The following is a 14,945-nucleotide window of genomic DNA, read 5'->3' on the forward strand; positions in this document are numbered from 1 at the left end:
TTGGGATATAATAATATGTTTTGTACCCTGCATTTAGTAGACTAATACACATATAGTTATTGCAAGTCAAGTAATTATTTTCCCACCCATCAACTATATATATATATATATATATATATATATATATATATACACACACACACACACACACACTTCTCTTGCTAACACTGATCAAGATATATAATGTTATTTTCTTATTAATCTGTCATTTATTTCCTTTGTTTTTTTTATGAATTGGAATAGACAGTGCTTCAGTCAAGTGACTAATTATATATTATATAAGACATTCGTTTGGCGCACTGGATTTACTCTACCACCACTACCTCCCATGGTTTTCCCTGCACAAACAATGTAGACATCTTGTACTTGTCATTCATATCTGAACTACAACCGTTCTTGAAGGTAATAAACAATGTGCACTGCCATTTGCTTTTACAGACTGCAAAGTGGGGAATATAATGTTTATTTTCATTATTTTGGGTAGCCGTAGTGTTATTCCTCTTCTTGTGTAGAGGCTTAAGTGCTGTGAGGACATTATGTTGGAGGTTTAATGGATTTTTTACAACACTCAAAAAGAATTAAATTAGAATTTAATACTCCTATATTTCGTCCTAGTCACTAGGACATCTACGGGGATTACAAAAACAATTAATGTAACATGCAAACAAAAACTTACAATACTAAGCCTAACCACGTGGGTGACACTAAAGTCCTATCTAGGTGGAGCGCCCTCTAAGGGCGGTAGTAGGTGGCCTGGAATGTAAGGTGGGACCTCTGGTGATGAGTGTTTCCCAAATCTTCGGAAGCTTAATGCAACCGTATTTGTTAAGATTTGGTTGGTTTTTGAGAGCTGCTGCTGCTTCTAAGAAGCGTCTCCCTTTCTTGAATTTGCTGTGGTGGAGCATGGTGGTTTTCTTCCATGATACTCTGTGGGTGGTGTCCAAAACATGGTCAGCCAAGCCTGAATGGCCATAGTTGTGTTTAACGATGTACGACTTGTGTTCCTCCAGGCGGATGGATGCTGATCTGCCTGTCTGTCCCAAGTACGCAAGCTTACAGGAACAGGGTACTTTGTAAACTCCAGGCAGAGAGAGAGAGAGGGGGGCAGCTGATCTTTCGTAGAACGGATAAGGGTAGCAAGTTTGCGGTAGGGCAAAAATAGCCAAGATACTAAAAAAGTATAACCTACACACAGCATATAAGCCCTACCGCAAACTTGCTACCCTTATCCGTTCTACGAAAGATCAGCTCCCCCCCTCTCTCTCTCTGCCTGGAGTTTACAAAGTACCCTGTTCCTGTAAGCTTGCGTACTTGGGACAGACAGGCAGATCAGCATCCATCCGCCTGGAGGAACACAAGTCGTACATCGTTAAACACAACTATGGCCATTCAGGCTTGGCTGACCATGTTTTGGACACCACCCACAGAGTATCATGGAAGAAAACCACCATGCTCCACCACAGCAAATTCAAGAAAGAGAGACTCTTCTTAGAAGCAGCAACAGCTCTCAGAAACCAACCAAATCTTAACAAATACGGTTGCATTAAGCTTCCGAAGATTTGGGAAACACTCATCACCAGAGGTCCCACCTTACATTCCAGGCCACCTACTACCGCCCTTAGAGGGCGCTCCACCTAGATAGGACTTTAGTGTCACTCACGTGGTTGGGCTTAGTATTGTAAGTTTTTGTGTGCATGTTACATTAATTGTTTTTGTAATCCCCGTAGATGTCCTAGTGACTAGGACGAAATATAGGAGTATTAAATTGTAATTTAATTCTCTTTGAGTGTTGTAAAAAATCCATTAAACCTCCAACGTAGTGTTATTCCCTTTGCTTCTCTAAGTTCTTAGCGGTACACTCAGAGGCATAGCTAGGGAGGGGCAGAGGTGGTGATCTGCCCCGGGTGGCACTTTGAACCTATTTGAACTTTTGCAGTTAATTCTAAAATACAGTCTCGAACTCATTTCCAAATATTGTAATACTACTGAGAATTTTCCTCACAATTGCTGTAAGTGTTGCTAGTTGTGAGAGAAGTTTTTCTAAATAAAATTGATTAAGAATTACCTGCTTTACTATAAAAGACTTGGCCAATATCATCGATTTTACTAACAGAAAAGCAAGAATAACATTTTAGAATGTTAAAATTAAAGTTTTACTTCAGAAATAAAAATAGTGTTTTAATTTTTTTCCTTATACGTCGTTTTGATTTTTTTGTAGTATTTTTGGTGTGTGTTGAGAGGGGTGGCAAACTCAGGGGCCGCCCTGGGCAGCAAAAGCTCTAGCTACACCACTAGATACACTTTCTACGTAAACTGAATGTACATATTCAAATCACTTATCTGTTCACAGTTTTTGCTTTCTTGAAATTCAGGTTTTTTTTTAAAATTCCTTATTAGGTTACTTTTAAGTCAAATTAATTCTTGCTCTTCTTCGTATCATGGATTTTGGACAAATTCGTCTTTTCCGGGCCCACCAATGTCATCGCTTTCTTTGTCTTCCCATTCTTCTTCTTCCTCTTTTTTATTCTTTCTATTTTCATTTATTTTATATCCATATAGTATTTTTGGCAATCTACTATTGTCCATTCGATTTATATGTTCTAATAATTTCTGTTTATATTTACTTATATAGATCTTAATTGATTTTATATTCAGAGATTGAAAAATTTCTTCATTTGTTTTATGGTCTCACTTGGTATATCCAGCTCTTTTCCTGAGAAATTTCATTTGCGTTCAATCCGTTTTTCATTCTTCTTTTCTATGGTCTATGTTTCACTTCCATGTAATAAACTTGGCTTAGATAGAACATGATATAGGGTGATTCTGATGTGTTTTTATCTCAAGGATAGCTTATAAAATATATTAATGAATATGCCATTTACTTTAATGAAATGTCCATTTTTTTATATTCATTTGCATCCCAAATATCTGCAAGTATTCACTTGCTCAGATATTTTCTTATCTGTCACTATTTTAGTTCATATTATTGGGTTTTTGATTTTGAAAGCCATTATTTTTGTCTTTACTTGGATATTTCCATATTATACTGTTCTGAAATTTCATTTAATGATCATACTGAAAATTCTGTAGATCATCTTCTGATGTAGTTAATACAATTTGATTCTTTGAAATCATTAGCTTCTATGTACAAGTAGCGCAGACTTGAATATATTTCACGAGCAAAACTTGGTGTTGCTTACTTGGGAAAAGGATTAAAACCAAGTATGAAATTTCTTGGTATCTTTAATATATAATAAACTCATGGTAAAAAACTTTCTACATCTTTCTCTCATCCAGAGAATTTTTATTAATAAGATCAAGTACCTTTTGTCTACTTATATCTATATCATATATATATACAAGCTTTTTCCTGGAATATATATATATGACTTCTGCATTACTTCAACCTTGGTATCTCTTCCCGGTTCCCACTGATGTGCATAAGTGGTCCCTTTCCTTGAGGTTTGAGAGGCTCTGCTTTGGGTAGGTTTTTGCCTGTCTCTGAATTGGCCACCACTGAGATTATGGCTCTGCTTGGTGGTGGGGGTGAGCCTGCCACCGTATAGAACCAACGCTGAGTAGTTCTTGGTGACAGGGTGAGCCTCTCACTGAGTGGAACAACGCTGAGTTGAATGATCCTTCGGTCACTCGTAGGAAGTGGTCTGGGGGATCGCCTAATTTTTAGAGCGGTCTTTACTAAAATACACTTCAATAAAGATCGAAACCGGTTGGTAGCTTGATTCCAGGGGAGCAGAGTTTTTGCTCTCTTAAGGTTTTTGCCTTAGGGAGCTTTGATCATCCATGAATTTGGATCCATTGGGGTGGCCTGTATTAGGGCTTCCTTGGTTGATGCTTTTCCCTGGGAATATGAGCTGTTCTGCTTGGTAGTAGGGTGAGCCTGTCACTGAGCAGAGGCACCGCCGAGTTAAATCATCCTTCAGGTTGCTTAAGCAGGGAAACTGGTCCGAGTAGTGACCCTTTCCATTATGCACGCCAGAAATTGGGTGTGCTTTGCATTATGGGATACATACTAAAGCAAGTAATATGAAGTCATTAGTCCCCTCCCTATACCCGTAGCTCAGACGTGAATATATTTCATGCGCAAAAGTTTGTTTTACTTACTTGGGAAAAGGATAAAAAATTAGGGGAAAATTGTTGCTCGTGTCCATAGCGATCCTTAAGCTATACGTTTCTCTGGGTGGTGCTAAATGAGCAACAGCAATAAACCGCCAGTCCATCCTAAGGATCTCCTGGCCAAATTCTTGATGTCTATATAAACCAATTATAAAATTTCTTGGTGTCTTTAATGTATAATAAACCCATGTTAAAAAAAACAAACTTTCTATTTATAGTATGCCCACACTTTCTAGCTTCGCTTGGCTTTGTGCTAAGAATAGTAGATTCATGCTGAAGAGCAGAAAGAAGTAAGGCGATGTACGAAATGGTCACACGCAAAATCACGTGCTTTATAGATAAAATTTTCCAACTGTTATACAGGCAAAATAGTTACCACTTTAAAAACTACAGTGATCATAATAGAGAAGTTAATTTTCCGATGTGCAATAATAAACAACTCATCCCACGATATGGATATATATATATATATATGTCTTTTTATTCTATGTTCTATTATTTGTTCTAATTTGACTGCTATTCTATTTCCTGTGTATATTTCGTGAATAAGCTGTAAGAGTTTTTTTAATATATTTAGATTGGCTACATCTTAAATAGGCTTCTCTATTAATTTTCTCAAAGGGTTTTTCATAATCAATGATGGCCCCATCTGTGTTTCGTTTAGAAATTTTCTCTTTGCTTTTCAGTTAAGATTTTTAGAACAAAAATTGAATCTGTGCACAATCAGTCTTCCGGAATGATGTACGTGGAGGAGGAATTGAGGTAGAACCTCATAACTTACACATCATTGTACATATTCCTCACAAACTGTTATAAACTTGTTACAACGATGCTGCCATTTTGAATCCTCTGTTAAAAAAGTCTTTCCCTTTTTGCACAAACCACGTCATTTTTAAGACGTCTTTAAAATAGTTTTTTTTTTTTAAAGGGGAAGTGGCAGCAAAATATGCAACTGCATGGGGTGACAAAATTCTTAGGGCCAGGTGTGGTGAATATGGTGTTTGAGGTAGACATTGAAATCCCAAGTTGTATATTGTCTGTTGGATTTCATAAGCAGATGCATTGTTCTGCAAAAGAAACATGCACCTGATTAGTTTCTCGCAACGTTTTTCCTTCAGTACCTCCTTCAGTGCTGCTGTATCAGTTTCACCTTTTTTGAGGTACTTGGTAAGGATTACACCATCCGTATCCTAAAAGACAATGGCCCGAACCTTCCCTACTGACTTTTTAGTTTGAAACTTCTTTGGCCATGGAGAACCCTTGTGTCTCCACTCCATTGACTGTTGTATGTTCTCTGGGTCATAATGACGAAGCCAGCAATATTTCATCAACAGTCGGAATACGAGCTAAAAAATTTGCACCTGATTTCTCAAAATGATCAAATATCCCTTGAGATGACACAGCACATGTTTTCTCTTTTGGTCAGCATTCAAACCTTTGGGGACACTTTGCTGAGAGTATCTGCATTTCCAGATTTTGATAGATAATGACACCAACTCGTTTCCTGGATGTCTCCAGAGTCTTTGCGATATATTTGGCTGGTATTTTTTCATCAAGGATCATGGCATGCACTGCATCGAAGTTTTCAGGTGTGATCGCTGTGGAAGGTCTCCAGTTCAGGATGCCCAGCTTTCAATTGTTGGTTATACTGGAAGGCACAGTGCCCTAAATTTTCACGCAATGTTTGGTGAATCTCAGTTGCAGACTTATCTTGCAGCACGAAAAACCTGATGGCCCGCACCTCTGTGTCTTTGAATTTCTTCAAAACCACTAACACGCTTTCTTAGTGATTTTGATGAAATGAAAAACAATCCTCTCGGAGGACCCTGTAACCCCTAGAGAACACGTCCCCTGGGTGGTGGATAGTGGAGCCCACCGTGTGTGTATGTATATGGTGGGGTGGTCCGAATATACTGAATAAGGACTCGTGGACCAACAGGGCCATAAGGGACAATCATCTTGATTGTAAGGGAAGCGGCACTCCCATGGACCCCTAGCTAGATCTCTCCTCCTTCTACTTTGAAGAAGATTAACTTACTTTAATCTTTCCTATAAGGCCTTATCAACCAACTCTTCTTATTTTATGACCCTTATGCTATTAGAGTACTATTAGTTCAGAAGCCTTAAGGTAGCTGCCCTACCACTGAACTATTCCATCATCAGGCTAGTCCCCTGACATGGAGAACATAATCCTACTTGTAAGCTGACAGAAAAAGATAATCGGATTGAATCTATGGGAAATGACCCTGGAATGGAAAAGGTAAAACAAAAATGGAAACGACAAAATATAATACACATAGCCAACTGGAATGTAAGAGGAAGAATAGCATATAAAGAAACAGAATTAGACCAATTATTAAATGAAAGAAATTTTAAAATAGCAGTAATCACTGAAACAAAAAAAAAATTAAAAGGAACTATGAGAACTGAAAATTTTAATGCGATATACAGTGGAGTCGACAGAGACCAAAGAGCACAAGCAGGAGTCATGATTTGGATTCATAACTCCCTTTCAAAACAGTTAAAACATGAAATATGGAATGAAAGAATAATAGAAGCTAAAATAAAAATAGAGGTTATTTAACAATAATTGGTTTATATGCCCCAGAAGAAGGAAGAGAACAGGATAATATTTATTTTTTATAATCGGCTACAAAATATATAATAAAATAAATAAAAATGATTACATACTTTTATCATACTTTAAGGAGACTTAAATGCAAGAATTGGAAAAACGAAAATTAATAATATAGGAATACATGGAGAACATACTCTAAACAGGAATGGTAAAAAAAATTGATTGACTTTGTAGTTTATAATAACCTAAAAATAATGAATTCCTTCTATAAACATAAAGACATATATAAATATACTTGGGCAGCAAGAGGATGGAAATCAGTATTAGATTACTTCATATTACATGAAAAGACATCAAAATTTTCACTAGATGTTAGAGGTTCACAGAGGATATGAAATAAGCACTGACCACTTCCTTTTTAAAATAAAATTAAGATTACCACCTAAATGGCTACAAGTAACAAGAACAGAAAGAAAAATTGAAACATTTGTTTATAAAACTAGACTATTGAATGACACAAATGCACAATGGCTATATGAACAAAGAATTAATTAATATCTAGATAAAATAAAACAAAAAAACGATACTAAATGCAGCAGCAAATGAAAGCTTAGGAAAGACCAAAAAATTCAATAAAAGGAAAAAACTGAAGATTTGGGATGATACAATCAAAGAAATAATCAAAAAGAAAAAAGAAGTCTATCACAACTGGTTAAGCAGTAAAATATTAGAAGCTGAAATAGAATATAAAAGAATAAGAGCCATAGCTAAAAGAGAAGTTAGAAAAAGACAGAGAATCATGGAACAAATTTGTTTCTAATTTAGAACATGATTTATATAAAATAAGACCCAATGTATATAAGATTTTGAAACACTTAAATGCAGATCTTTGACTCCATGAGGTCTTGTTTAATAATAATAATAATAATAATAATAATAATAATAATATACCAAAGAAAACATAAAATTAAACACTGAATTGAAATTAGAAGAGTTTCTAAATTACTACACAGAACTGTGGACAGACAAATATTTTAAAAAAGACAACTGGTCTTTTTTAAAAGACCAGTTGTCTTTTGTTCTAGGTGTTTATCAGAACTTTTCATTCTCCACCCTCGTACAGCTTGTTACTTTCAACTGGTCCTTTCACCACACACTAGTGACTTCCTCTTCTGAGATATTGCAAAGACATGTTGATATATCAACGAGTCCGACATGCTGATTGATATAGAGTTTACTAAATTCTTCATGTATACTTCCACCTCACTTACCATCAGTGTTCCTCCTCCCTCCCCACTGACCTCAAGTTCTGTAGGATGTTATTTTCACAAGTATAAAATCCTTTTCATTTAACATCTCGACTATATCTGCCTCAGTGGATATCATTCACTGCAACCAGTATGCCCTGCAAAAAAATCGCTTTCCTAACGAAGTCGGATAAATGGTAGTTTACCGTACATAAGTGATTTGAAAGATATATCCCTTACAGAACAATTAAAAAAAAAAATTGCACATCTTCACCTCACATGCCTTATAATTCATTTTTTGGTGTGAACTGTGTTTTCGATTAACTGCTGATCGGTGAACTGCATTTCGAGGAATTGCTTTTTCGATTAATTGTTGTTCGATGAATTGATTATTCGGTGAATTGCTTTTTCGGTAAATTCTCATTCAATGAATTGTCTTTGGGTTAACTGTTTTTTGGTGAACACTACAGATACCATTCATTATAATCCAGATCTGGTCTGAACAAGACTCTGGATGGAACTGTGTTATTTTCTACTAGTCATTGTCCTCAGCATAGCAACAGTCTTCCTCTCTAAAGTTATCTCTTGTCATTTCAGTAAGTTCCCTTTCATTTTTCCTTCTACTATATTATTAGCCCCCCACCAGTTAACATGTCTCATTACGATTATTTATTAATTTGCCATGCATACATTTTGCATTCATCTTCCTTGATGCACCTCAAGCATATAACAGTCTACCAGATATTGTTTTGTTTGTATCTACCTCACATCAGATAGTCTTAAACCTAATCCTCCAAGCATTGCAATATATAAGCTTCTTTAATGTTAGGTAATAAATATAGGTATGGAGTCTTATGAGACCTGAGTCATCTCATCTTCTGCAAAACATGACAGTTTCATAATAATGCAAGATATAAACTCATTTTTATGTATAAGAAAGACATGCTATATTTAACTGTTTTTTTTTTAAATTACAGACGAACAAAAAAGAAATGGAAATAAAAAAATAAAAGGATGATTATATCCTAGCTATTGCCAATTCTACTTCGGACTGATTAAGAATGCTAACAGATTTTTATTTCTACGGCTGACTTATCAACATTTAGTATTGAAAATTATGTCTATAATGTCATCACTTGAGGTTTTAGATATCCTCTTTGATAAAGAGGATCCTGTTCTGATAGGAGACTTTAGTCCCATAATGGACATCAGTGATGATATGTTGAAAGATTCATCATCTGATCTGAATCTTGTAAGTATCCTTTATTTCAATATTTAGTTGTGTTGTCATTAATAATTTTGATAATAAATATGCAACGCTTTTAAAACTGTACAGAATGGTCAAGGAAATGTATTAAGGTGTTTTGGAATGGAAATGGATGATTTTGGCTTATATGTGAAAGGATGACATCATCCTTCATGTGATTGTTCCATGGAAGCATGAAAATAAGCTGAGGTTTATGTTCTTTATTTTAGAAGTATAGTTGGCATATAAGTGCTGGAAATAAGTTATTCATTCATTTTTGTTTTCCGAGCTCATTTTTCTTGTGTATGTCCTCAAGGCTTATTGTATGGGCACCTCCATCAACTTCAAAGACTTGATGTAGGACACCCAAACTATCCACACAATCTATTATATAATGTTGGAGGCTTAATGGAATGTATACAGCACTCGAAATGGATTAAAACTGATTTTAATACTTCCAGTATTTCATCTCAGTCACTGAGACATCTTCAGAGATTACAAAAAACTAATGTAACATTAGTACAATTGCCCATAGAGGGTGTACCACCTAGATAGGACTTTTATAGTCATCCACATGGTTAGCTTAGTATTGTGTTGTATTTAAGTGTATGTTACATTAGTTTTTGTAATCCCTGAAGATGTCTTGGAAAATATTGGAAGTATTAAAAATCAGTTTTAATCCTTTTAGAGTGCTGTATCCATTCCATTAAGTCTCCAACACGATGTCCTCACAGCTTAACCCTCAACACATACAATCTATTATACCTCTCCTTGAACCCATTAACAGAAAAAGCACTCATGACTGATTCTGGCAGCCCATTCCACTCATTCGCAACTCTCCAAGCTAAAAATCTGTCCTCGCACCCCTACTAACCACACTTTTATTCAATTCCCAGGGATGACCTTTAGTTGTGACCCCTCTAGCCAACTGCTGAAACATTTCCCTTGCATCAATCCTCTAAAGTAACTTAAATGTTTCTATCATGTTTCCTCTTCTTCTATCAACCAGCTTCTGCAATCCACATGTCCTCATAGTGAACATTCCACAGACCATTTACCATCTTGGTTGCTCGTCTCCACTGCTTCCTCATCCTCAGTAGACTAAACCTCAGCACAGTAATCCAGTTGCAGACATATCAAGACCTTATAAAGAGGAATAACAACTTATCTCTGTTCTTCAACAGCTAAACAATCTTATGAGCTACCTTAGCAAACTTATCAATATGTCCTCTAAACTGTAACTTTCCATCTATTACCATCCCTAAATCTCTAGCTTCATATCCTGGAGTATGGTCCCATTAATGTGGTATGCAGCTTTTAATCTATTTATCCCAAAATAAATAACTTTACATTTCTTCACATTTAAACTGAAACCCATTATCTTTTGCCTGTACTGAGAGCCTATTTAAGTCGTTCTGCAAGCTCTTCACATTGTCTTGATTAACCACACTAATGTTTAAAAGCTAAGGATGAACTACATTTTTACCCGGATATGAAAAAAGTTTCATGACAACAGCCAAATGTGGACAGAAATTTATTGCCAACATTCTAATAAATTATGCAAAAGATGTGTTATAAATTTCCTACAAATTAAATTGCAATATGTTTTTGGCAAAAGTTACAAATTTCCTAAGGATGTAATTAAGGAATTAATATACAGTGCCCTGTTCAGTGGGATAAAAAAACCAGAGTTTCTGGGAGAAAAAACCCCTTATCACAGACCAAGTGAAATTTAAAGGTTCCTCACATCTCAGATAGGAATTGAACTCGGGTCTTTCTGACCAAAGGGCTGTGTTCAATTCCTGGTCCGAGATGTGAGGAACCTTTATCTGGTCTCTTTCAACTAAAGGTGAGTTAGTTTATCTCATATGGAGATAAGGGTTTTTTTCAGCCAGAAACTCAGGTGTTTTATCCCCCAGAACAAGCAAATCGGTCCTGTGAACACACACTTCAACAGTCATAAAAATTGTTTTCCTCCTAATGCCAGACTGTGACAAGCCAGTTGGGATTTCCCACAGTTGCATAATCATAGAGCAAACCCTGCACCAAACAAGCAAAAAGATAAAAGCACTATAAAAAGGAAGAAGATGTATAAGGTTTTCATATAGAAAGAAAAATGTTTAAAATGGCAATGATGATAGGACAACTGTTGTGGGAAGAAGATACAGCAGGCCGAATTTTAAAATGCTTGTTTGTTTTTTCATAATCTTTCAAATAGAAAGTATAATGTTTTGAACCTTAAAGAATAATAAAAGAATGGAAGGAAGTGAAGATGACTGGTTTATATTGACTTTTTAAAGAGTCGCAAAACAAGTGAAATTTTAGTTAAAAATTTCACTTGTTTTGTGACTCTTTAAAAGGGAACACCGTAATGTTCAAATTAATGATTTCAAATCCAGAAGTTTTATTTCCATACTGCTGGAAATAAAACTTCTTTAATAAATTTGTTAGAATCAGATCTTTTAAAATGGAAAAAAAAAGTGTAAACTAGATGAATAAAATTGATATATTTTGAATTAATTCAGAATGAAGCTGATAATTCTCTCACTATTTGTTTCTGGTAACACCTCAGTGATGAGTAGGTGAGTGGATTTTTGGAGCTGCCATATTCATAATAAGGATGCAAATAAACAGTTTGGTAGTGTGGAAGTACTTATTAACAAATTTTTAATCTTTAAATTGATTAGCTAAGTTATACACACACATTGATTCACTGATGGCATCTCTTAATCAACTGTTTTACCTCTTTCCATTTTATCAAGGAGAGTGCTCACTGATTGGTAGGTAGGTAACTCCTAAGAGCATTGGTATTCATTGCTACTTTTTTGAAACTGAAACCAATTTGGATTTATCTTTATTGCTCCTTATGATGTGAATTCAACGCTTATGCAAGTATTCTAGTTGGGAATGTACTTCATGCACAAACCAACTTTGCTTACACTTAGGTAAGATTTGAAACAAGAATGTAATTTCTTGTTTCAATCAAGTGTACTGGACAAAGTGGAAAATTTTTCTCTCTTCTGGTTCATTTGATCAGTTCTACACCATTTATTTGTATTACTTTTCTCTTGAAATGACTCCAGAATTATCTGACATATATTTTTTCAAGAAATAAAGAGAATTGTATAACATGCTTAGCTGAAGGGGTGCTTAAGGGTCAAAGCTGTATAACTGAGAGGAGACCTCCACATAGTCTTTAAAGGAATGCAGAGAACCAACCAGGGCTTCTGACCTAATGTCCAATCCTCACCTTCTCGTGGTGCACCCTGTTGGGTATCTACTTGGATACTGAACGAACAAGGATGGGCTGGCAATTTGGGATTTAGCCGACCAAATTGTATTCTTATTGGTTAAACCAAAATTAAAAATGATGGTACGACATGACAAAATTTCATGCCGGCTGGGGCGTCGCCCGGTTAAACAAGGCCCCTGTTGTTTTCGCCAGGGAAGCAGGGCGAACAGCGAAAAGTCAGCTACTGGAACAAATCTGAAAACAAACCCCAACCCAACATCACCAGAGTTAAAGATCGGTACTATCAACGTAAGAAGCCTGAATGGCAAAGAAATGGAGCTAGCTGAGGAATTAGATAAGTACCAGATCGACATAATAAGGGTGACTGAAACAAAAAAGACCAAAACTGGTGAGATCTTTCTGAGCAATAAATACAAAATGTTATATTCAGGCAATGACAATCAAGGAAAAGGAGTAGCCATAGTATTCAACACAAAATACGAGGCTAATCTTCTTGAATGGCAGTCAGTCTCAAGTAGAGTAATGTGGGCAAATATGAGAATGGGGAACTGGACAATGAGACTTATTTGTGCCTATGGTCCCACAGAAGGTTCTACTAAGGTAGAAGTGGAGGAATTTTTTGACGCTTTAGAAAAAGCAACTGACACAATGAAAAAGGAAAAGTTGGTGCTTGTTGGGGATCTAAATAGCAGAGTAGGAAATGATTGTGAGACATGCAAAAATATTTTTGGAAATTTTGGAGAAAAGAGCAAAGCTAATAATAAAGGCAAATATCTGTTGGATTTCTGCTCAGGACATGGACTGGTTATTACTAACACCATTTTCCATCATAAAAATGTGCACAAATTCACATGTAGAGAAGAGGCTAGGAATAAGAAAAGTCTCATTGACAATGTTATTGTTGATAGTGATGTTTTTTCCCTGTTGCAGGACACCAGAGTGTACAGAGGATTTGAAATTGGAAGTGATCACTATTTAGTCTTGAGCAAGATAAAATTGAATTTCATATTGAAAAGAATAACATGTAAGAAAGTTTTAAAGCGAATAAAAGTTGAGCAACTCTCAGATGTGAACTGTAGACTAAAATACACAAAGATTATTGAAAAGAAAATGAAAGAGTTTGAGAACAGGAATCAAACCTTGTCGATTCAGTGGCAAACTCTGAAGAAAACATTGATTGATTCTGCCAGAGAGGCATGTGGTGAGGTTGTCTGTAAGGATAAAAAAATCAGAACTCCCTGGTGGATACAGGAAGTTAAAGAGGCAGTGAAGGAAAAGAAGAAAGCATATCAAAAGTTCCTGTCAAATAAGTCAGCTTGTGCTCTTAGAGAATATAGAGACAAATGCAAGAATGGCAAAGACTGTGTAAAACTAGCTAAACAAAAGTCATGGGAGGACTTTGGCAAGAATATAGAAAATAAATATCAAGAAGGTGACAAAATATTCTGGAGGATGTTGAAGCTTAGGAATGGAGGAAAGTGTGCTGTAAAAGGAGTTAGAGATGATAAAGGTGACATGAAATCAGGAGAAAAAGATATCCTTGAAGTATGGAGTAATTACTTTGAAAAACTTCTAAATGAAACAAGCAGTGATGACAGCACAGTGCTAAAAAACACTGACCAGGCATGCAGTCAGGAATACATATCCATACTTGAAGTAGAAAAAGCCATCAAAGGCTTGAAATGTGGAAAGGCAGCAGGAGTAGATGATATTCGACCACAAATGCTGAAGTATGGTGGTATAAGAGTCGTACAGTGGCTCCACTGCATAGTTCAGAAGGCCTGGACAGAGGGACGAATTCCCGATGATTGGAGTAGAGCTCTCATAGTACCCATATATAAAAAGGGAAATAAATCTGCATGTGAGAATTACAGAGGTATTTCTCTACTGAGTGTTCCTGGCAAGATCTATGCAAGTATACTTGAGAAACGTTTCAGAAGAATTGTGGAAGAAAAGCTTGGTGAAGAACAAGCTGGATTCAGGCCAAATAGATGCTGTCAGGATCAGATCTTCACTTTACGACAAATAGTCGAGAAAGCATGGGAATATAACAAAGATCTGTATTTAAGTTTTGTCGATTTGGAAAAGGCATATGACAAGGTGCCAAGAGAGAAGCTATTCAATACGCTGCAGTTATATGGTGTCAATGGGGCATTATATCAAGCAATACTTAGTCTTTATTTGAGTTGTAAGTCAGCAGTTAGAATTGAAGGAAGTACAGGAAGATGGTTTAATGTTAAATCTGGTGTGAGACAAGGATGTACATTATCCCATCTGTTATTCATTATCTATATGGATCACATTATGAAGGAAAGTGGTATTAAACATGATATCAAAATTGGAGATGTTAATGTCAGCTCTTTGCTTTATGCAGATGATGTTATACTTCTAAATAAATCCTCTACAAGTCTACAAGATTCTCTGACTAAATTGAATAGCTGTTGTAATAGATATGGTATGAAGGTCAGCAATAAAAAGACAAAGACA

The 14,945-nt window shown here is 35.8% G+C and overlaps 1 protein-coding gene across 1 annotated transcript in view; it reads left to right on the plus strand.

Annotated features, from left to right (window-relative positions):
* The window catches only part of LOC150092936 (uncharacterized), a 96,072-nt gene that overhangs the window by 10,451 nt on the left and 70,676 nt on the right, over nucleotides 1-14,945 (plus strand). Inside the window, exon 2 of the mRNA XM_090413396.1 lies at nucleotides 8,937-9,211. Within this exon, the coding sequence (XP_090269522.1) occupies nucleotides 9,077-9,211 (135 nt within the window). The 5' untranslated portion in view covers nucleotides 8,937-9,076. The remainder of the gene's footprint in view (nucleotides 1-8,936; nucleotides 9,212-14,945) is intronic.

The sequence above is a fragment of the Typopeltis vanoorti genome, chromosome 24 (genome assembly GCF_054136105.1).
Source record: "Typopeltis vanoorti isolate ZY-2024b chromosome 24, IOZ_Tvanoo_1.0, whole genome shotgun sequence".
NCBI classification, from domain to species: domain Eukaryota; kingdom Metazoa; phylum Arthropoda; class Arachnida; order Uropygi; family Thelyphonidae; genus Typopeltis; species Typopeltis vanoorti.